The sequence below is a fragment of the Trachurus trachurus genome, assembly GCF_905171665.1.
Source record: "Trachurus trachurus genome assembly, chromosome: 10".
In the NCBI taxonomy this organism is placed as follows: Eukaryota; Metazoa; Chordata; class Actinopteri; order Carangiformes; family Carangidae; genus Trachurus; species Trachurus trachurus.
The window spans coordinates 4,547,939-4,572,141 of record NC_139894.1 but is presented as its reverse complement, the minus strand read 5'-3'; the positions used below and the strand labels follow the sequence as shown (position 1 = coordinate 4,572,141).

Genomic DNA, 24,203 nt, shown 5'->3' with positions numbered 1-24,203 from the left:
TTCGCGTCGGGCGGTTCACGCCTCCGCGTCGTCCATTAATTTCTGATAATGGACACCTCGTCGGGCATTATCCCTTACAAAACCAATGACTGGACAAACATTACTATTTATGTGTGCACATTTTTGTAATTAGTCATGGTTATCATAGATTAGCCGGGCTAACGGTTAGCTACCTGTTTAACTTTAATAACTCAGTGACTCAATAAACGCTCCATGAAAAAATATTTTCTCCAGCGGATATCTGAGTTCCAACATGACTGAGCTAACTGGAGTAGTTTCATGTCGTGTCCCACAACGGGAGGGTTTTAACAGCTGACGTCCTGCTGTTAGCTTAGCTACCGCCGTTAGCTTTGCTTCTGCTGTTAGCTTAGCTACCGCCGTTAGCTTAGCTATCACCATTAGCTTAGCTACTGTTAGCTGTCCCTGTCAGCTGAGCCACTGATGCTTTCTAGACACTGTGATTCCCCCAAACTGAATAAATACAACACATAGCAACACAAAACACACACACAGAAATAGTAATGTTTTTTCAATCATTTCAGATTTGTCTAAACGGTGATAGGGCGTGAAAAATATGATATATAGCTAAACTCTCGTTCGTTACTATTGATCTCATTCACATTACGTGCTGGTTTTCTACCCGGACGTAGAATGTAAACAACAAGGAGATTCGGTCTATATGAAGCGCTAAACCCTGATCCTGGTCTGACAGGTGTGTTTACCTGCAGGCAGCTCTCTGAAGCGCTAAACCCTGATCCTGGTCTGACAGGTGTTTTTACCTGCAGGCAGCTCTCTTAAGCGCTAAACCCTGATCCTGGTCTGACAGGTGTGTTTACCTGCAGGCAGCTCTCTGAAACCCTAAACCCTGATCCTGGTCTGACAGGTGTGTTTACCTGCAGGCAGCTCTCTGAAGCGCTAAACCCTGATCCTGGTCTGACAGGTGTGTTTACCTGCAGGCAGCTCTCTGAAGCGCTAAACCCTGACCCTGGTCTGACAGGTGTGTTTACCTGCAGGCAGCTCTCTGAAGCCCTAAACCCTGATCCTGGTCTGACAGGTGTGTTTACCTGCAGGCAGCTCTCTGAAGCGCTAAACCCTGATCCTGGTCTGACAGGTGTGTTTACCTGCAGGCAGCTCTCTTCAGCACTAAACCCTGATCCTGGTCTGACAGGTGTGTTTACCTGCAGGCAGCTCTCTGAAACCCTAAACCCTGACCCTGGTCTGACAGGTGTGTTTACCTGCAGGCAGCTCTCTGAAGCGCTAAACCCTGATCCTGGTCTGACAGGTGTGTTTACCTGCAGGCAGCTCTCTGAAGCGCTAAACCCTGATCCTGGTCTGACAGGTGTGTTTACCTGCAGGCAGCTCTCTGAAGCGCTAAACCCTGATCCTGGTCTGACAGGTGTGTTTACCTGCAGGCAGCTCTCTGAAGCGCAGGTACTCCATGGAGCGCGTGGTGACCAGAGGCTTCTGAGGGTAATAGAGCACGTGAGCCAGCGTGTCCATCCGCACATGGAAGTTGGTGATGTAGACGCCCATGGCCTGTTTCCCCATGGCCGACTGGTACGTGTTCCTGGGGGACTACAAACACAAAGATCTTGGAGAGAGATGCTCCACTACAAACACAAAGATCTTAGAGAGAGATGCTCCACTACAAACACAAAGATCTTGGAGAGAGATGCTCCACTACAACCACAAAGATCTTACGCTGTTTTCAAAACCGCATACTACCGTACTGCCTACTACACACTGCGTTACTATGTACTGTATACTGCATACTGAATGTAGGATTCAGTCTGCTACTTCAGCCGACCGACACCGTTCACACCGCAGTATGCAGTATACAAGTTTCCCAGAATGCATTTCGCGGCAACCGGTAGCGGTAGCTGTAAAAACAGGTGAAAAGCAGTTTTATTTCCCGCTTTAGCGCTGTAATTATGTAACTTTATAAAGTTTTAATATTTTTTCATGTGAGAAAATAACTGTTAAGATCCCAAATATACGGCCAGTTTATCCAAACGACGGCTGTTTAGAAGTTTGCTCCGATGTTTTTGGAGAAGTGAAGCTCTGCAGCGACCGGGACATCACAGAGGCAGCAGCCGGTCTGCAGAGCTGCTCGGCCGGCCAACCTCCGTCGTCATCCCGGGGAAGAAAACGATCGCTAATTAACTTACCAACAGGTTTTTAGAGGTTTACCACCGGCTGGTTTAATTATTTTTAGGAGATAAATGTTGGTCTCATTGATGAAATCTAACACCTGTATCAGTAGCATTAGTTAGTTTGAATGTAAAGTGAAGCTTCCTGTGTGTATTGGACAGAAGAGCAGCGCTGCCTCGGGGCTCTAGAGCCTACGTACAGAAATCACCACATTTACATCAATAAATAAATGTTTTACGATGAAACGATCTGTCTGCATTAAGTTTTATTTTATTAAACTATATAACATGGTTACGGTCCACGGCAAAGATACTTCACTACTCTTTTTTTTTTTTTTTTAAGATACTTCACTACTCTAAACCGTCTTTGGTTACAGTTAGACATCAGGGGCGCATTGCATTGTGGGATACAGTACGCAATGTAGACTGGTCAGATACTGGAGATATTTTCCGAATCAGTACGACATCCGGGAATTTTTCACATACTGGAGATTTTGCTTTTGTTCGCATACTGCATACTGCATTTTGGCCTAATCAGTACGTACCAGCAGTATAGTATGCGGTTTCGAATACAGCCGACGCAATGAATCGCCAAACGCACCAGCGAGTGGGCGGTTCTGTGTGACGTACTGCGGAGCTTGAGTTTCGCTCTGCCGTTTTCCAACATGGCGGCCGGGTCACAAACAATCTCATTTTACAGTTAAACACACTAAAGTTTGTTGTTGTTTCTGAAAACATTTGAGGCGGGAAATGTGTAGTGCAGTAACAGAATCTTGATTCATATTTGATCAACACGGCCTAGTTTGATAGTTTGAACGAAGTTTCTGAGCCGGCCGCATTGCGTTGGGCGGACGTCATTTGCATAAAGTTCAATCTATCGAATTTTATGCAAATTCTAGGGGTGTCACGATTTCGATTTTTTATCGAAATCGATCGAAATTACGTCACGATCTCGAGCATCGAAGTCAAAGAGAGGATCGACTGATTGACTGTGGGCCACCGCCAGTCTGATCAGGACCTGATCATCAGGTCCATCGCAGCGCTGCAGCTGCAGCTCTGCCCCGCTGTCTGTCACATGACTCTCGCGTATCAGCGCAATCTCGTTTACATTAGGCTACATTAAGCCGACATCAGGAGAATAATGAGACCCGACGGTAAATTAATGAAAATAAAATTATGATAATGTACAGATATAAATATATTTGTTTCAAAACCTTGGGGGCAATTTTGGCCCCGGGATCATGATTTTTGGGGGCATGTTACCTTTATATTGTAAATAAATTATTTAATTTAATGTGACCATAGTGCCTAATGTGATACATTATGGAAATTGCATCACTTATATGTAGCCCATCTTTTGAAATACGATTTACTGTACAAAATTTGATGAATAAAACCAATGATCGTAGACTAGACTAGTCTGGAAATAGCATAGGCGTCTGTGCTGTAAGAAAAAGAAAAAAAATCGAGAATCGAATCGAATCGTGACCCGAAAATCGAAAATCAAATGGAATCGAGGATTTGGAGAATCGTGAAACTCCTAGCAAATTCACATACGTCGACGGGGCCGTCAACTCGACGTGCTGTGTCCATCATGCACCGGGCGGCCGGAGCTCCTGTTCTACATAGACAATGAATGGGATCCGTCGACTTGACGTCCGTTGCCGGAGTTGGTGTGTCTGCACCATTAGAGCAACGCACCAATACTACAACAAAGATCTTAGAGCGGCTGGCGACGCTCCGCTACGTGACGGCAGCCGGTACCTGGTTGTGGTCGGGGAAGGGGATGATGGAGGCGCAGACTCCCAGGATCATGGAGGGGTGGATCTCACAGTGTGTGTAGGTGGAGCAGTAGGCCACGCCCTTCTCCTGCAGGTCGTCGGGCGTCATGGCGAGCATCACCGTCTCCTCCTCCAGAGTGTCGATGTACTCCACCACGCCGCTCGCCACCAGGTCCTGCCAGCTGACGCCACACGGAAACAACAACAACAACAACAACTGAGCTAGGAAACGACTGGTGATGTCATCGAATGTTAGGACAGCGGTCTCCAAGAACTAAGACACTGAGACACAGACAGACATCCCTGTCTCACCTGTACAGGGTTCCTACAGCTTAAGCCAAGTTAAATTTAAGACTTTTTAAGACTTTTTTAAAGCCACTTGAAATGAAATTTAAGACCGACTTCATAATAAACACAAATGCAGAAAAAAGAAAGAAAAAAACACCACATCAATTACATAGGGTTATAGGGACAAGTTTACCCACTTCCAAGGTAAAGTGACTGCTACATGAACATTGGATTGTGTCTCTTTCCAGCTGTCCTTTCAAAATAAATGCATAAAAAGTCTGAAAAAAAAAAAAACACTGACTCAGGAGCTGGTGGCGGTGAGAAATTTAGCGTTGACGGCCGCCACTAACTTCTCTATGTCAGAATGTTACCAATTATTTTGAGATTTGAGACTAATTACAACCATAAAATACCACTTATCACGTGTTAACATTTTTAAGACTTTTGAAAAATTGATTTAAGACATTTTAATGCCAATTAAGGCCTCGTTCTTAGATTAATGAATTCAATGCCTTTTAAGACTTTTTAAGGATCCGTAAGAACCCTGGTGTAGCTGTCTCACCTGTGTTTCTGTCTCACCTGTAGTTGTTGTACTCGCGCTCCTTCAGCTGGTCGATGTGCCGTCTCTTCAGCAGCAGTTTCTGTTTTTCCACGATGAGCAGCGGCCGACAGATCCGTCCGGCGTCCGTGTAAATCCTGATCTCACGCTCCCTGATGTCCCTGATCATCGACACCTGGGAAAGTTCAGACAGAGCAGCCGTTCACCTGTCTGAAGGACTCACCTGGCCAGGTTAACGTTTCCTGTGTTGGACCTAACGATCATGTAGTACAGGGTTCCTACAGCTTAAGCCAAGTTAAATTCAAGGCTTTTTAAGACGTTTTTAAAGCCACTTGAAATGAAATTTAAGACCGACTTCACATTAAACACAAATGCAAAAAAGAAAAAAACTTCACCACATACATAGGGTTAGGGACAATTTTACCCACTTTTCTATTAGGTAAAGCGACTGCTACATGAATAAATGGGGGGGGGGGCTATGAGTGAGTGAGTGACATCATTTAACAGCTGTATAAGTTGTGGAGAGGAGATGATAAACTAAAAAGGACACGTTTGCTCGTCGGTACTGTGTGTTTCCATCCAAAGTGATTCAAATAACTGGGAAATGCGCATTAAAAGAAATTTGAGTTCTGTGTGTTTCCATTAAAAGTAACGGACTTTGGTGAAAACTACAAACTCGCACGAGTTTTCCGCAGCTGTCCTTTCAAAATAAATGCATAAAAAGTCAGAAAAAATAAAAAAAACACTGACTTGGGAGCTGGTGGCGGTGAGAGATTTAGCGTTGACGGCCGCCACTAACTTCTCTATGTCGGAATGTTACCAATTATTTTGAGATTTGAGACTAATTACAATCATAAAATCCCACTTACCAAGTGGTAACATTTTTAAGACATTTGAAAAATTGATTGAAGACATTTTTGTTTTTAGATTAATGAATTCAATGCATTTTAAGACTTTTTAAGGATCCGTAAAAACCCTGTAGTATGAACGTGTGACGGAGACTTTACCTCGGACACGATGATGTCCATCTGTCGCCGCAGTTTCCTCAGCGTGTTCATCAGCTGCTCCGGGTCCTTGTGGATGCCGACCCAGCAGCCGTTCACAAAGATCTTGGTGGCGCTGAAACACAGAGACAAAGACGTTTGACACCACGAACAAACACGTCGTCTCTTCCCGTGCAGAGACACAGGACCAGCGTTGTTTTCGTTAAAGGGACAACGAGGAGTTCTGGAAAAGCAAAGCGTTTTCACACTACATTTATGAGCCTCCGCGCTAGGCTTGGGCGGTATCCACATTTTGATACCGTCAAACTTGCTCCACATTTTACCACGGTATACCAAACATTGGCTTGTGTCTTCACCATTCAGAAACTGAATACTAGGGCTAAACATTAGCAGACCAAAATCTCATTGGTCGATTGGTTGCAGGAAAAAAAAAAAACATTTGGAGCCCTGTCTCAAAATTAAAGCAGATATCAGCTTCACGGCCGTTTCGGCTAATGCTGCGTTCAAGGCAGGCTTTTGAAACCGTAAGTTACAGCTTCAAGTCACAACTACGACTTGGTAGCGTTCCAGGTAACCCGTAGCTCGTGTTTTTACCATCCTGTTGTCTGTGAAAGTTCCCTATAACGGCCACTCGTAACTTCCGACCCGTGAACTCGTACCAGATCGAACTGGTATGACTTCACAGGAAGGAAAAACACAAAGTACGAGTTTCTTTGAACGCACCATGAGTTAGCAGCCCCCGCCCTTGTCAGGCATCAATTGGTCCTCGTGCTACGTCACTACATTCACGCGCATCCCTTGGCTGCACACACAGCCCTTCATGCCGTTCTCTCTCCTCATTGGATAACACTTGTATCCCACAAGGAAAATTTTCTCCTCGGGTTACAGCAGAGCAGAGTGACGGAGAGACTCGTGTTTAGGCTGAAATACTTCATGTAAGTGATTGCTGACGGAAAATAGGACTATTTAGGACTTATATTAACAAAAACATTCCACTGATATCTGCTTTAAGTCAAAATCAATATGACCGAACTGTATATGAAAGGCTATAGGGCTTTTATTTTGAAGGGCCAGATACAGGAAGTCATGACACGCACTCGCTGTCAGTTTTTTTTTTTTTTTTTTACAAAACACGGCAGGTCCGGTCCCTATTTTTTTTTTTTCTTGTCAAGAGCGACTTTTTCCGATGTTGTTCCAGACATTTCTGGTTTGGAGACGTTAGGTGTAAAAGTCGGCTAAAACATATTAAACTAACTGAAAATTCAACCACACATAAGTGCTACTGGACATATAATCAATTTTAGACATTAAATTACTTTTATTTAATATTTAATCCTTATCTCTTGTATAAGTGCATTGCATTTTTTCATGACGGTATTGAAACCGATACCGTTGCTATTTTTAAACACCTGCAGTATACGGTATTACCGTAATACCGCCCAAGCCTACTCCGCACGCACCGTGAAATTCTTTGACCGGCGCAAGACAGACTCATGTTTTCATTCATCAAGAATTAAAGTCAGAGGTTGGAAGACGATCACATACCGTCGTAGTTCCCACCATAAACGGAGATTCGGCGGCGTTATTCTCGTGACTCGCCACAAAACCGAAAGTAAAGAAATGCTGGTCGGCTCGCCCAGCATTTCCACCACCACTAATAATAACAAAATAACAATAGAGACAAAATGATATATTTATCGAAAATGGACCATTAACAAGTGGTAACGTAGATTCATCCACATTAATATGAGACTTTTTTATTGTTGAGGAATTTTTCATTCTGCCGACGGAGAAACTCCTCGTTGTCCCGTTAACGATGACGAAATATTTCGTTGACGCCCCTTTTTTTCATGACGATAACGAGACGGTGACGAGATAAACATGGCTCTCTGATGACGAAAACATGACGAGACGAGTGTGAGTTTTCGTTGACTGCGATCGCCTCTAAATGTCATATTGTGGATTGTCATAGCTAGGGCTGGGTAAAAATATCGATTCAGCAATGCATTGCAATTCTTTTCTCTGCAATTCAATATCGATTCAGCAATCTTCTGAATCGATTCAAGCCCCTGGCCAGTGGGGGCGCTGCGAGCAACACCCTCGTGTGATTCGCGCTGTACGGACGGGGGCCGCACTAGACCAAACCATAACAATATGGGAGTGAGTAGCAGCAGCAGCGTTAAGCCAGCGCCTTCAAACCTGAAAGCAGATGTGGGGATTCATTTTGTATTTATAGGCGCCGATTCCGTGGGTGCTCCGGTGCTCAAGCACCCACTGACCAGTAGAAAAAGACGGCCACCGCACACTGATAAGACTCTGCTGATATACTTTATTAATGAACAACGCGTTTCGCTTTCAGCGTCGTCAGGTTGAGCCACCAGATGCGCATTTCTCCGTGCCGCGAAAAAGCTAAAGTCAGACCGACAACTGCCCCTTGTGTTAAGCACACGTTGTTATTGATATTGTAGCGTCAGACCCGACGACAAGTCAACAACATAACACAAACTTATCTGACAGCTGCTCTCACTTCTTCCTCTGCTCCTCCTCACTCACTCACCTACACACAGACAGGACTCTGTCTTCCTCACACTCACCCCAGCCCCTCAGTTTCTCATCCCACCTGCCTGTACCATACACATTGACAGTCAGTCAGAAATCACAGAACTTAAACATCATAACAAGAACATTACTGCGGGGTCGCTACAATATTTTCAGTTGTGCAGTAGGCTATTATTAATAATATTGTTTTGTATTGTTTTATTACTCAAAATGTTATGAGTTATTTTCCAAGAGGAAAGTAACACATAGCCTAATTTAAATTTAGCTGCACTGTAGTTCAGTGTTAAAGCAGTGTCATATTTTGTTATGCTATGAGTTATACTATGGCTGTTCATAAGGCATGAAACTAAACAAATAATTATTAAAAAAAAAAAAAATCTGGTACTCTTATTTGTGTATTTCTGCTTGATACTGAATCGATATCGAAGCATTTCAATCAATATCGAATCGAATCGATATCGAATCGAATCGTGAGATTCTCAACAATACCCAGCCCTACCTCTAAAGCTTCACACGATTTAGCAACAGCTCCGTCAAAAATAGAACGATGTGCTGGGACGCTGCTGAGACGTGCAGTCCGTTTATTATTGTAATTATTGGTGGAAATAACCGATCTACAAGCTCACAATGTGTTGAACTTATAGATCTGCTATTTTCACAACTTATGTGTGACACTCCTGTATGATGAAGCAGGACAGGGCATCAATTCACGGAAAAAAAAACAGTTGAAATATGTTGGGAAAAAAAGTTTCTGCCCAACAGCAATCTCCAATAGCCTACGTATTGAATTAATTTGTTAGAAGACTATTTTTATTTTTACTAAAACTAAACCTTTTTGAGTATTTTAGTATTTTAGTCCAAAAGACTTAAGCCCTATTCACACAGGATTAGTATTACCTGGGGACGTCTGGTCATTTGTAAATGACCCCCCCACGTCTGTGTTTCTTGCGGTGCATTTGCACGGGATAAGTGAAGTCTGTATTTTACTGACATTAAGGCTCTGATATGACGTCAAAGCTGCACGTCGTAACATCCGCTGCTGTCACATCCATGTGAGAAGCAAATGTAAAGAAAATGTCAAAGCAGCAACGTGACTTCGCAACAGTGCAGTTGTTGTCGCAGTAACGGGCCGTCATGGTATTTGTATTAAACCTGTTGAAAGCCGCCGTGATCCATCTCAATATCCTCCGAAATTTCGCTCTTTTTATGGATCTGAGCTGTTTATTTAGGCTAAATGGGTTTCCAGCACCAATACGAGCCCGTGTTTGCACCTAAAACGCCTTCGAAAATGCTGCTCATAATTTCCTCCGCAGCCTCCATGTTTCAACCCGTACAGTAGCTACGGTTTCAACCGGGGAAGAACAAAAAATGCCCCTCAATTACTGAGATGCAGATTGGCACGGGACTAGTTTTACCACGGGACGTCGGTCTTTGGTGAAATATAGTCGGTCATTTGCGGGGGAATTTTTACTTTACCAATTACTGACATGGCACATTCGCACGGGATTAAGATCACAGACGTCCTCCGCAATTATTACAGATTACCAGAGGTCCCCAGGTAATACTAATCCTGTGCGAATAGGGCTTAAGACTAAATCTAAAATGGCTGCCAAAAACAACACTGCACAGGACGGATGGTTGGTATCAGCTGATGTTGGACAGTTGGACGTGAGACTGACTCTGCGATGGCGGCCGGTGAGATCTCCTCCAGGTTCTCCATGCTCCACTCCTCCAGAAACTCCAGGATGGGCGACGGCTGCGAGCCCACGGAGATGTAGGCCATGAGCGCCAAGTTCTTCACCAGACCCACAGCGTGACCCTGAGGCACAGAGCCAATCAACAGTCAATTACCTAGAATCACAGACGGAAAACAGCCGATCTGGATCGTCTTCAATATCCACTTTTTCTTTTATTTATCTATTTGTATACGAATAATATATATACAACTCTGGAACCACTTTCACAAATGTTTGTTAAAAGCATCTCTACATGTATGACAGTCATTCTTTTCTTTTCTTTTTTAAACACCAACACAAACACAACTCATTCTCCTTAATGGGACTCTGATGAGGTCGTCACCTGAACCACATCTGGTTTTATAGGAAGATTATAAAATAAAAACCACTGCTGGGATTAAACATCAACATTATCCCACTAAAACTGATTTATAAACTCTTCCTGAGTTAAAATATTCTTGCTGTGTTGTTTAGGAGTAAATATAAACATGTTTTCTTTGCATTATTATTATTATTCAAGGTCTGAAAAGACTTGATATTTTTGTTATTTAGACTAGTTTAGTCATTTTCAGCCAATAAAAGCTCTAAATGACAATATTTTTATTTCAATTTTGGGAGAAATGTTGTCGGTAGATGAAAAAGAAGTTAATCTTACTCAAACACATAACAAACCTATAAATAGTAAAACCAGAGAAACTGATCATTTTGGGAGTGGTCTCTTCATTTTTTTTCCAGAGCTGTATATACTGTATATATATATATATATATATAGTATATATATATATACACAGTTGTGTTCAAAATAATAGCAGTCCGACATCACTTGCAAGATAAATCACTGATTTTGTTAGAATTTCAACTTTTTCAACTTTTTCTAGAAGGTTTAGTAAAGGTATAGAAAACCAACAGACCCAACAGGCATGACGTGCATGCTGCTGATTCTGTGAAAGTGAATCATTTACTGAAAGGGGCGTGTTCAAAAAAATAGCAGTGCCAGGTTCAATTATTGAGGTAATTGATTATGTGAAAAAAAATAGGTGTTAAACAGGTGGCCCTTATTCAAGGATCAAGACAACTGATGCTGCATATGCTGGCTGTGCATTTGTCCTTGAAAAACAGAGTAAAATGGGTTGTTCAAGACACTGTTAAGAAGAAGAGCATTCTTTGATTAAGAAATTAATAAAAGAGGGGAAAACCTATAAAGAAGTGTAGAAAATGATAGGCTGTTCAGCTAAATTGATATCAAACGCTTTGTGTGCCGAGTTTATTTTCATTGTTTAATTGATGTTTTGTATTGGCAGCAGAAAGGAGAAAATAAGAAAGAGGATGTCTGTTGAATATCTGAGGTTAAAAAACAACCAACCAACTAACGGATCAAACAAAGAGTTGTTTTTTTTTTTACCTCGGGCGTCTCGGCCGGACACACCATCCCCCACAGCGTGTTGTGCAGCTGCCGCGGTTTGGCCAGTTTCCCGTCTCTGCCGATGGGAGAGTTGACGCGCCGCAGGTGGGACAGCGTGGACGCGAAGGTGAGGCGGTTCAACACCTGCAGAGGAGAAGAGGTTCAGTCACAGCTGAGACGGACTGAGACTCGGTCCCACCGCTCGGCCTCGGGAGACTCTGACCTGCGACACGCCGGCTCGGGCCTGGTGAGCCTTCTTCACGTCGCCCCAGTTCCCCGTCGCCAGCGAGTACTTGAGTCCGTCGGAGATGATGCGGGTTTTGATGGCGAGCTCCAGGTTGAAGTCTTTCCCCCGGTCGATGAACTTCTGGGCGTAGATCCTGATCTCCTTCAGCAGGTTCTTGAACATCCTGGACGAGGAGGACAAACAGGAAATAGTGAGGGAGACTTTTAAAAATAAAAGCATGAATGGTGACCTCTGACCCCGGTGTGGATGGTGTAACCCTAACCCTATTGATGTTGACTTGACAACCAATTCAGTATCTTGATTGATATCTGACTAATGTCTTTATTACACCTAGGGATGTAAATAATTAAAGCAGAAGTAAGCGATCCGGTCGTTTTGGCTAATGCTGCGTTCCAGGCAGGCTTTTGAAATCGTAAATTACAGCTTCAAGTCACAACTTACGACTTTGTAGCGTTCCAGGCAACCCACTCGTGTTTTTCCGACCTGTTTTACCTGTGAAAGTCACTATAACGGCCACTCGTAACTTCCGACCCGTGAACTCGTACCAGATCGAACTGGTACCACTTCACAGGTCGGAAAAACACGAGTTACGAGTTGCCTTGAACGCACCATAACAGTCCTCTTCCCTACGTCACCACATTCACGGCGTCCCTTGGCTGCACACACAGCCCTGCATGCCGTTCTCTCTCCTCATTGGATAAAAACTGTAGGATACGAGAAAAGTTTTCTCCTCGGCTCAGAGCAGAGCAGAGTGACTGACAGACCCGTGTTTCAGTCCAAACACTCTATGTAAGTGATTGCTGTCGGAAGATATAACTATTTAAGACTTATATTAACACAAATATATCACTTACTTCTGCTTTAACCGACTATCGATTAATTGTCAATAAGAATTTAATCGATTAAATTAAATTAATTGCAATTAATCGATCCTTTTCAATGGGAGTTTTACTGTGAAATGTAAACAAGCAAAGCCGACATAATGTAGCGGATCTCTGTGTAAACGTGAGCAGCAAGGGAGAGAGGGAGAGGAGGTGAAAAGAGACAACAACAATCTGTAGATATTGTGTTGGTCAAGAACAAGTTCAACTTAAAGTGAGAGGAAAAATGTTTAGGGTGTTTTTCCTAAATATAAAAATGGGTCACATTGGACCCTCAACATTATTTAAAGGTTAAATAACGTGTAACAGCGCTGGGTGAAGTGTGAGGTCAGAGTGACGACGGCGAAGGAAGCCTCACCCTCTGAACAGGAAAGCCAGCAGCGGCCCAGCGAGGTCCAGTCTCTTGTTGCCGTAGTGATCTCTGTCGTCCAGCTCGCGGCGGCCCAGAGCGGCGAGCAGCAGCCGGTGGACCATGTACCTGCAGACACACGGGAAACACACACTGTGACACACACACCTTCACCTGGACGCCACACTGCAAAAACTCTACATCTTTCCAAGAATATTTGTCTTATTTCTTGTCAAAATGTCTCATTTCTAGTCAAAACTAATCTCTTTCCACTTAAAATAAGACTCATCACCTAAAAATGAACTTGTTTTTAGATCATTGTCACTTGTTTCAAACTAATTTTCACTTGAAATAAGTAGAAAAATCTGCCAGTGAAAGCAAGTTTTTTGTGCTTGTAATAAGGAAGAAAAACTTGCTCCACTCAGATTTTTCTACTTATTTCAAGTGAAAATCTGCTTGAAAGAAGTAAAAAGTGTCTAAGAACAAGCTGCTTTTTAAATGTGATGAGTCTTATTTTAAGTAGAATGAGATTTGTTTTGACTAGAAATAAGACAAATATTCTTGGTAAGATATTGAGTTTTTGCAGTGCACCTGTAGTGCTGCGTCTCCGAGGGCGACGACGACTCACCCTAAGAAATACGCCTTCTTGGTCTCGCAGAAGTCGCTGACGCCGACGTGCGGCAACATTTCCTTCTGCAGAACTTCTTTGGCGTATTTGATCCTCCGCTCCTTCGTCACGCCGGGCTTCGCTCCTCTGGACCCGATGAAGTTCAACGCCACGTTCTGCTCCTGGATCACGAACGCCTCGTCCAGAGACGGCTTCACCTGGAGGCCATGGGGAAACAGGTGACATCACAACAGCCTCAGTCTGAACCAATCACGTCACAGTCAACAGCTGTTCAATAGACAGAATCGCCTTGTTGTTTACATTCTACTTCCGGGTAGAAAACCAGCACGTAATTTGAATGAGATCAATAGTAACGAACGAGAGTTTAGCTATATCATATTTTTCACTCCCTATCACCGTTTAGACAAATCTGAAATGGTTGAAGAAACATTACTATTTCTGTGTGTGTGTGTTTTGTGTTGCTATGTGTTGTATTTATTCAGTTTGTGTCTAGAAAGCATCAGTGGCTCAGCTGACAGGGACAGCTAACGGTAGCTAAGCTAACGGCGGTAGCTAAGCTAACACCAGGACGTCAGCTGTTAAAACCCTCCCGTTGTGGGACACGACATGAAACTACTCCAGTTAGCTCAGTCATGTTGGAACTCAGATATCCGCTGGAGAAAATATTTTTTCATGGAGCGTTTATTGAGTCACTGAGTTATTAAAGTTAAACAGGTAGCTAACCGTTAGCCCAGCTAATCTATGATAACCATGACTAATTACAAAAATGTGCACACATAAATAGTAATGTTTGTCCAATCATTGGTTTTATAGACTTTACAAACATCAGATTAGTCTAAACGGTGATATAGTGACATGAAAAATTAGATAAATATAGCGAAACTCTCGTCCGTCACTATTGTTCTCATGCTGGTTTTCTACCAGGAAGTAGTTGTAAACAACAAGGAGATTCGTTCTATAATAAAAGACCAATTATCAATAATGAGACCGACCATTTCCATCATCTCCGGGTCGTCGAAGTCGTAGATGATGTGTTCCAGGATGTCTCTGTCCGACACGAAGCCCAGCGCGCGGAACACGATGATGATGGGAACTTCCTGTCTGATGTAGGGCAGCGTGGAGACGATCCTCTGCCCGATGGCGCTCTTCTTCACGCCCTGGAAACGCAATCATTACGTTTATTAGGGGTGAGCGAAAAATTCGATTCACATAAGAATCGCAATTCTCATTTAATACGATTCAGAATCGATATAAAAAATATGAAAATGAAACAAATCTGCTGTCTGTCGGCCTCCATTTCCTTAGAATTTAAAAGGCAGCATGTTTAACTGCACTATTTTTTTTAATAAAGAGGCACTTTTAATTTTGTTACTTAAGCATTATGTGATATTGCTTTTATGCAACAGTTTCAACAATTCCATCTAAGCATGGATAAATGTTTAAAACTCCATAAATGTGAAAAAGACACTTCAGTCATTCTGTCTTGTAAAGCAGATGGAGTAGATCATGAGGATCCTTTCACATCGACAGACTGAAGCAGAAATCATTAGGAATCAAATCGTTTTGAATCGAAAATCGATTTTGAATCGAATCGTAGCCCCAAAGATCAGAATCGACAGTAAAAGATTCTCACCTCTAACGTTTATCAATCGGTAATCAGGACTCAGGAGCTGTTTTGTGTCTCCAGGTGCAGCCGGGACTCACCTGTCCTCCTCGGGCCATCATGCTGACCCAGATGGTGCTGGTGGGACGGGACGAGTTCTCCAGACAGGACCGGCACTCGGCCGTGTAGGCGTACTTCGAGTCCTTCTTGGCGAAGACGTAGACGGTGTTGGTCGCCATTTTCTCCTGAGCGATGAGCACCTGATGACACAGCAGCTGTTAGCTCAGCATAGACATACTTACATATAGTATATATATCTACTAGGGATGTCACAATTACTTGTTTTCACAATTAATCACTGTATTAAACGTCACAATTAATTGATCGTAAAGGAATACCGTCACTTTCCAAAAAAGATTGTGTCAGAACCGTATCGGCAGATGCGAGCCGAAGTAAAAGCGAATGCACAGATACTGGTCCATTTAACTAACGTAACATTGAATTGGTAGGAATTTAAATGTTCAACAATCATTTTTTGTTTTATTTTGCCTTTTTTTTAATTAAAAATGACACGCTAACATTTAAATTCCTACCAATTCAATGTTACGTATCTGTGCATTTACCTTTATTTTTGCGCCACAGCTGCCAATTCAATTCAATTCAATTCAATTTATTTTTAAAATGGGACAATGCGAGTTCATGGACGAAAACAATCGTAAACACGCCGGATTGTAGCCACAGGCTAATTTACATCCGCTGTCCCATACATAGATGTTCCCTGGTACAAAAAAAATTACAATAAATAAAAACAAAAGCATGTTATAAAATAGCAGCAGTCAGTTTACAGTACAAAAGATAAATAATACAGATTCAGATAGTACAAAAGTGCAACCGTGTCATGATAAAGTGCTTATAATCATCAAAGTGCGTAGAAGGTCCTGGGAGTAATATCTAGTTGAGCTGTGTTACAATGATAGGTCTAAGGGTATAATTTAATCACTTTCACTGCTATGAATAACTAAAGGTTATATAATAATAATGTAAGTAATAATACTATTAAATATATATGCATACACATTCACATATATACACACACACACACGCATATACATATATATACATACGTACATATATACATACATATATATATATACATATACATCCATACACACATATACATATCGACCTATAACTAGTGATGGCATTATTCATATTGCTATTTTGTCTATGTTAGTTATTATAATAATAGTAATAATAATAATAATAATAGTACTGGTAGTAGTAGTAATGGTAGCAACACAGCAAAATTACAGTAATGGCAACATCAACACAGTCATAACAGTAATACAACAGTCAGAAATAGGTATACACTTCTAATAGTGGGTGCAGGTCTGGGTTGATAGCAACCAGTTTTTTAAATGCTTTTTGAAAGTAATATGTGTGGTGCATTCTCTGACTGTGAGCGGCAGGCTATTCCATATCCTGCAACCCATGACGGACAGAGCAGCCTGACCGAAGGTGGTACGTCTGTAGGGGATAGCACAGTCCCCTCTAGCTACTGATCTGGTGACCTTTGTAGTTGGTTGGCTATCAGTGCGTTTTATAAAATCTTTTAAGGGTGGGGGGGCCAGGTTGTGCAGGGTTTTGTGTACCAGGCAGGCTCGTTTAAAATCAACTAAGTTGTTGAAACTCAGTAATTCGTGTCTGTTAAGGACGTTGCAAATGTGGTGTCTTGTTTGTTTTTTATCGAATACCTTTAGAGCTTTATTGTAAAGAGACTCAGCTGACTTGAGGGTGGTTACACCTGTAAGGGACCAGCTTGTAAGACAGTATTCGATACGGGAAAGGATTACAGAAAATAAAAACATTCGGGCTGCTGTATCCGTCAGGTTGTGTCTGATCTGCTTGAAGTTCTGCAGGTGAAATTTGGTGGTTTTAGATAGTATACTGACATGTTTTTTGAATGTTAGGGTCGAATCTAGGGTAACACCCAGGTATTTAAAATGCTCGACTATGTCAAGTTCCACACCATTTACAAACACGTTAGAGTTGGTTATTTTCGTTTGTCGTTTGCTGAACATCATACAAGCAGATTTCTTGGTGTTAAGCAAGAGACAAGATGCAGTAAGCCATTTCTCGATACATGATAAAGCTGATGTGAGAGAGGATGAGGCCTCTGTGATGGATTTTGCTTCCTTGAGGATCACTACATCGTCTGCATACATTAAAGTGTGGACATTCTGATCAAGGCTAGGCAGGTTGTTAATAAATAGTGAGAACAAAATTGGTCCAAGGACCGATCCCTGAGGGACCCCGATACTGCACTCGAGACTGGCTGAGTTAACCCCATTTACCACCACAATAAGGTTCCAACATCACATTTTTGTGAAAGTAACAGTATTTAGGAATCTTTACGATTAAATAATTGTGGCATTTAATACCACGATTAATTGTGAAAACAAGTAATCGTGGCATCCCTAACCAGGAGCCTCCAGTGTGATGCTGTAACGAGTAGGAGCCGCTGTGGTGAGCTGGGAGGAGGTGGTAGCGGCGGATGCTAACCGCTGGTTGTAAATATATGTAGTATATGTATTGTCCAGTTCCAGCTACCTTAGCATGGACACAGCGCTAGCGTAGTTTAGCGTAGCTTAGCTTAGCTTAGCCTAGCTTAGCCTAGCTGGTACCTTCTCGGAGCCGTTGATGATGAAGTAGCCTCCAGGATCCAGCGGACACTCGTTGAGCTCACACAGATCTCTGTCCGTCAGGCCGCTCAGCAGACAGTAGGTGGAGCGAAGCATGATGGGAATTTTACCGATGAAGGTTTTCTGGTGCTGAGTCAGCAGCTGGTCCTCGCCCTCCTTGATGATCGTCTTGGTGATGTCGACGTACAGCGGAGCAGAGTACCTGTTGGACCAGGACCAGGTGAGAGTGAGGAGACCAGGTGAGACTAGGGCTGTCCAGATTAAAGGGATAGTAGCATTTTTTTAAAGTGGGGTTGTATGATCTACAAATAGCCCCTAAGTACTTTAATTGCAGTAGCAGTTTATATTTGGACCTAACCAACTTACGTATCCCTCCGCCCAGGGTTAGCGCCCGCCGATCAGCAGTTGGTTAGCTCCAAATAAAAACTGCGTTTTTCCTGCACTTTGAAGGGCTGGAAAAAATTATATTATAGCGAATGTGTATGTATCCATAGATGTACATTTTTTAAATCCACTCCGCTGCTGCTCTCTGTGCACCCGGACGCAGCACAGCATGCAGGTCGTAAGTGAGGGTGATGTCCTGCACCCCCGGCTTAAAGAACATCCTAGAGCAAACACTGGCCTGCTCCATGACTATACTAAATAAATGTGCCTATTCAAAATAATTGTGCTAATATTTCAGTGTGCACTCTGCTTTATCTGTCTATTTTCCAGGTTAAAGCAAACTGATGTGGCACACTTTTTCTCCTCCAAAAAAAAAAAAAGATTATGAAGAGGAATGCACACTAATCGACTAATCGAAAAAATCGTCGATAGATTAATCGGGAGAAAAATAATCGTTTGGGACAGTCCTAGGTGAGAGCAGGTGACGTACGTGAGGTTTCGTAGTCGGGCTTCGTTGGGCATCATGGGAGAAGGAGCTCCATCTCGCTCCCAGTGCGTCGGCTTCGACAGGTAAATCTGCTCAAACTTCAACAGGTAACGAGGCTGAAACACAGAAACACAGGTCAGAGTGATGTCACCGGTGATGTCATCAGTGATGTCACAGGTGCAGGTGCAGCTGCAGCGTCTCACCGGCTCCTCCACTTCCCCCGACGTGTGCTGAGCTTCAGCCTGCAGGTCGATGGGCGGAGCGTCTTCCACGATCCTCTGCACCGACATCTGGATGAACTCATCGAACGAGTCCAGCTGCTGTCGCACCAGGCCCTTCTCGTCAAAATAAGAGCTGCAGGACAGGAAGCAGAGAGAGGGGTTTCAAAATAAGAGCTGCAGTAAAGACAGAGAGAGGGGTTTCAAAATAAGAGCTGCAGTAAAGACAGAGAGAGGGGTTTCAAAATAAGAGCTGCAGGAAGCACAGAGAGGGGTTTCAAAATAAAAGCTACGGTAAAGCCAGAGAGAGGGGTTTCAAAATAAGAGCTGCAGTAAAGACAGAGTAAAGAGCTTCTAGATGTTTAGTCCATACAGTGCTGGCCTACAAAGTTTGTTAAAGGTATGTTCTAGGGCTGTCAATCTTCCCCCGAAATCAGGTTCGAATTTCTAACCCATCTTATGTTAAATATTCGACTAATATTCGAATTTTTTATGGGTTTTTAAAAAAAAAATTTAATCACATTATAGGGGGGGGGGGGTGGCGACAACGACACAGCAGAACGAACCTGCATAGGAGCTGTCCATGGTTACTTAACCAAAAGTCTTTAAGTGTTAAACAAAGAGAACTATGGAAAAATACATAAGTTATCTTGACGTGAACCATATGTTGCGGTAAAAAAAAAAAAAAAGAAAGATCGTTGATTCGGTGGAAACCCGGCTTCACAGGCGGGGGCGACGCCCCCCCGCCTCGCGGGGTTAGGGCACAGAGTAACTTGTGGTGCAACAGATCACAGCTGATCCGTGATCAGCACACAAGTGGTCCGCGGATCGATCAATTAAAAAAAAAAAAAAGGTGTGTGGGGAGTGGGACGCATACGCGCACCGTGGCAGCCGAATGAACGGGCAATTAAAAAAAAACTCTGCTTGTATATTTGAAGCTGCAGCTTTACCGTGTGCACAACAATAACTGCATGTTGTTTTATCAACATGTGTACTACTCTGAACATCGCGACGCACCACGTTAATTTGCCTCATTAAAAACATTCGAACGTCAGTTTCCACCATCGAATGTTCTCATTTTGACTAACATTCGAATTGTATTCGAATAGCGAAGTTCGTTCTGACAGCCCTAGTATGTTCACAGTATGGGAATGCTTATGACATTAAATTTAATGACAAGAAAAGTAATGTCATGATAGTCAGGAGCAAAGAGGACAAGAAATTAGTGTTTCCTCAGTTCTTCCTAGATGATGCTATAGGTAGGGCTGGGTATCAATCAAAATTTTTCGATACCCGTACCGATACCGATACCTTCACTTCAATACCGGTTCCTTAACGATACTTTTTTCGATACCAATTTTATAATATCAATTCTAAAAAAATTAAAATTACATTTCGCATTACGGTACAAATCTTGAGTTGTATTTTTCTATTTCAACCAGCAGCTTTTCTAAGGGTACAAACTACATTGCAGTCACTTTATTTAGATGAATTTTGCAACCTGAAAATATGACTTAAAACCACTTTCATACATTTTTTTTTGTAGTTGACATATTAAGGTTTTTAAATAGGCTAAAGGTTTCTGATTTGTTGAGGGAAAATGCAAAAAGTGTTACAACTGTTCCTGGTCTCCCCTAAGCATTACTGTCAGGTAGGCCTTTAAAAAAAAAAAAAAAAAAAACGGTCACGTGGTGGCCGCCGGCCGTGTTGTGATCCTCCAGAACACAGAGATGTCCAGTCCGCCCCTGCTACAGCTACACTTGCGCCCCAGAATTTTGCGAGCAGAGGCAACGCTGCTCCGACGTCTGCTCCCTCTGTATGTGCGTGTCGCGGAGCCGCACATACAGAGGCGACAGAAAGAGGCAGGAGGGACTGATAACATACATGAAGTTGCCAAGATCATAATCTGTATGTGCGCGTCGCGGAGCCGCACAGAGAGGCAGCCTCTCGGGAATTACGTCAATGAACGTCAACGAAATACCGGAGCATTCTGTGCAAAGCGCCAGTCAATTTAAGCACATGAAAAACAATGAAAACCGGACATTTTAATGGACAAACAAACAAACCCGGATGCCCTGGACAGTGCGGGTAAAAGAGGACGTTCACCCTGCATGCTCCAACCACGTAATGTTACAGCTGATCACCGACAGCATCTTGATCACGTAATTAACCTCCGGGTACCGAAACTTGGCACCGAAAAACGAGGCATGTTTTGATACTCGGTACTACCGAAGCATTTCGGTCGGTGCCACAAAAGAACCGAAGTTCGGTACGCAGCCCTAGCTATAGGTATTCCTCCAGGCTTAGAAAACACTGGTGGGATAGCCTGCTTATGAATTATGTGGAGAGTTGATTCTCTGTCTGTGTGTATGCCTTTTCTCTCTCTCCTTCTTAAATCTGTTTTAACATGTCTGTTGTTGTTGATATGGACCGCTTGTTGTGTCTGCAATAAAGATTAATAATAATAATAATAATAATAATAATAATAATAATAATAGATGACCCGGAGCTTCTGGTTTATTCTCATTAAACACTGTGATTATTAACACTACTGACGATGTCATTAACACTACTGATGATGTCATCCAGGTGAGGTCTGGGTGAGTTTACCTGATGACGATCCAACAGGCTTCCTGCCACAAGTCTGGAGTGATTTCATCCTCATCTTCATCGTATTGAGTATCTGTCAAATGATCAATAAAGATAATGTCATTGATCAACACAACAATAATAAATCAATAGGAAGTGGTCTGAACTAACATATATTATGTAAATGAGATGCAAAACAAACAAACAACGGGATTGTTTGCTAGGGATTCTGACGTATTAAACCCGACTGGGTGCTGTAGTTTTGAAACTGCATTTTCAAATCTAAAAAGCTCAGCTGTGGCTGCGTCAGCGACTCTTGTAGCAGAAACCAAACACGACACCGACTTGGTGGTTATAATGTCAAAAAATCTATTTTTGGTTTAGGGCGACTTTAAGTATCCAGTACTTGTACAGTGAATAAGTAATTTAATTGGAAAATAGTCATCATATACCGTATAACAATCAGTCTCATTCTCAACTCGCTCATGTAACTGGTTGAAACTCAGAACGCCTCGTTGGGAAAAAACGCTGTTAGTTTCTCTGCAGCGTCGACCTGAATCATTTACAACAACATTACATCTACAGACACTTTACACTATGACTGTAGAGGGAAATTCATGCAAAACCACTGATGCACGTTGCCTTCAGGGACAGTTTCTCATCAGCAGTCTCTGTATTTCCCTCTAAAACAACTCTGTCTGGTAACGTTGTGTTATTATCTCATAGCGTGGTGAATGTGCAGGTCACAACTTGTCCACCAGAGCGTTGTGGAGTTGTTGGATTGTGTATTTGATGAGTTTGATGAGGGAAACCAAGAACTCCCATAATGAGCCTCTGTAGCGTAGCTCTGAGCAGCTCACGGCTCCGCTCCGCCGTTCTAAAAATAGCTTGCACTGACAATTAAAGGTAACAAACCTACTGCTATGACTATAGGGATTATGTGCAATGAGCCAATTTGCCAAAATGTTGAACTATCCCTTTAACTTGTGCTGTGTTATTGTTGTTTCAGCTTATTGTGTGTTGTGACGTCAGGGAATCACCAGCAGCATCTCATTAGCATTAGCATTAGCTCAGTTAGCATGTAGCTGTTAGCAGCGCGCCGTCAGGTCAACACCTGGTCAGTGATCATTGATCATTGATCACTGATCACTGCCCGCGGGTGGAGACGTTAACGTGTTTTATTTATGACGTATTCAGTGTTTTATGACGTGATCTCTGTCAGAACACGTGAGTCTGTTTTCACCAGGAGAAGCTAACGTTAGCAGCTAACGTTAGCAGCTAACTGCTAAGTTAACTATTGTTTCCTGCTGAGTGAAAGTTAACGGATGAATCACGGATCTATTATAAGAATATAATACATATAATTTACTTAATAACGGAGTGATAAACAGCTTTTCTCCGACCAGTTGACGGACTGAAACAGAAACAGTGCAGCTGTGTAGCTAACGTAACTAACACTTTACGTTCCCGGTTGAATTATATTATATATTACATTATATATTAGCTACACCTCATATACATAGATATATATATAACCTGAGCCTCATAGCTATATGTACACATCTATAACCAGAGCCCCATAGATCTATTATAAGATCTATACATCTATAAGCTGAAACTAATGTTTGTTATAAACCGACAGACAGGTGTCAACAGGTGAGCGGTGACGCGCTGTGCTCGTGCCCGCGGCTCACCTTCGTCCTGGTCGTACATCGTGAACTGTGAAAACCTTCACTTCACCTGCAGCCTGGAAGTTAAATACAGATATTTATATATGGTTATAAAAACTCCTCTGGATCAGAAAACTCCGCCACAACGACACAACAGAGCGCGTGGCCCGGAAATGAAACGAAACGTAACGTAGGGCACTTCCGGTTCTTCTCCTTCTTCCTGTACGGTGACGTCACAGCGCCCCCCTCAGTCTGCACCGCGACACTGCACACACACACACACACACACACACACACACACTGTATATTTAATTAAAAATTGTTAAAATATTTAAATACTTTCTTCTACTTGTTCTAATTTTATCTCATAATATACATAATTTATATAGGCTAGTGTGTATGTTTTCTTACTTTCCTAATCTCTGTTTTATTTTGCTCTTTCATGGTCTTATATTATATTATATCATATCATATTGTATTATATTACATTGCATTATATTATATCATATCATATTGTATTATATTACATTACATTACATTATATTATATTATATCATATCATATCATAATATATTATATTATATTATATCATATCATATTATACTGTATTATATCATATTACATCATATCATATTATATAATATAATAAAATATCATATTATATCATATTATATCATATCATATCATATTATATTATATTTTATTATATTATTATGCATGTGTGCTACTGGATACTTGAATTCTCTCTGATAGGCCTGCTGAGGGCTGCCTGGCTCTCTCCTTCCTGCTGCACGTTGTTCTGTTTTGTTTTGCACCTGACAAATGCAGCTCACACACGACATAGCACACAAACACCGCCACACACACCACTGACACTCAGTTCCATGCTCCATCGTAGGCTATACCTTTCATTTGTGAACCCGACAATCAAGTATTTTTGTAGTGCTCCACATTGCACTGCTTTCT

The 24,203-nt window shown here is 42.3% G+C and overlaps 1 protein-coding gene across 1 annotated transcript in view; it reads right to left on the bottom strand.

The window, feature by feature from the left end:
- Positions 1 to 23,396, bottom strand: part of polr2b (RNA polymerase II subunit B) — a 33,091-nt gene extending 9,695 nt beyond the window's left edge. Inside the window, exons 1-16 of the mRNA XM_083980670.1 lie at positions 23,262 to 23,396; positions 21,589 to 21,661; positions 18,964 to 19,114; positions 18,764 to 18,876; positions 17,872 to 18,091; positions 15,289 to 15,447; positions 14,577 to 14,741; positions 13,585 to 13,781; positions 12,966 to 13,085; positions 11,703 to 11,889; positions 11,480 to 11,623; positions 10,021 to 10,160; positions 5,786 to 5,897; positions 4,799 to 4,953; positions 3,915 to 4,113; positions 1,407 to 1,575 (exon numbers count right to left, since the gene is read on the bottom strand). Of these exons, the coding sequence (XP_083836796.1) occupies positions 1,407 to 1,575; positions 3,915 to 4,113; positions 4,799 to 4,953; positions 5,786 to 5,897; positions 10,021 to 10,160; positions 11,480 to 11,623; positions 11,703 to 11,889; positions 12,966 to 13,085; positions 13,585 to 13,781; positions 14,577 to 14,741; positions 15,289 to 15,447; positions 17,872 to 18,091; positions 18,764 to 18,876; positions 18,964 to 19,114; positions 21,589 to 21,661; positions 23,262 to 23,280 (2,323 nt within the window). The 5' untranslated portion in view covers positions 23,281 to 23,396. The remainder of the gene's footprint in view (positions 1 to 1,406; positions 1,576 to 3,914; positions 4,114 to 4,798; positions 4,954 to 5,785; positions 5,898 to 10,020; positions 10,161 to 11,479; positions 11,624 to 11,702; positions 11,890 to 12,965; positions 13,086 to 13,584; positions 13,782 to 14,576; positions 14,742 to 15,288; positions 15,448 to 17,871; positions 18,092 to 18,763; positions 18,877 to 18,963; positions 19,115 to 21,588; positions 21,662 to 23,261) is intronic.
- Positions 23,397 to 24,203: the final 807 nt, after the last annotated feature.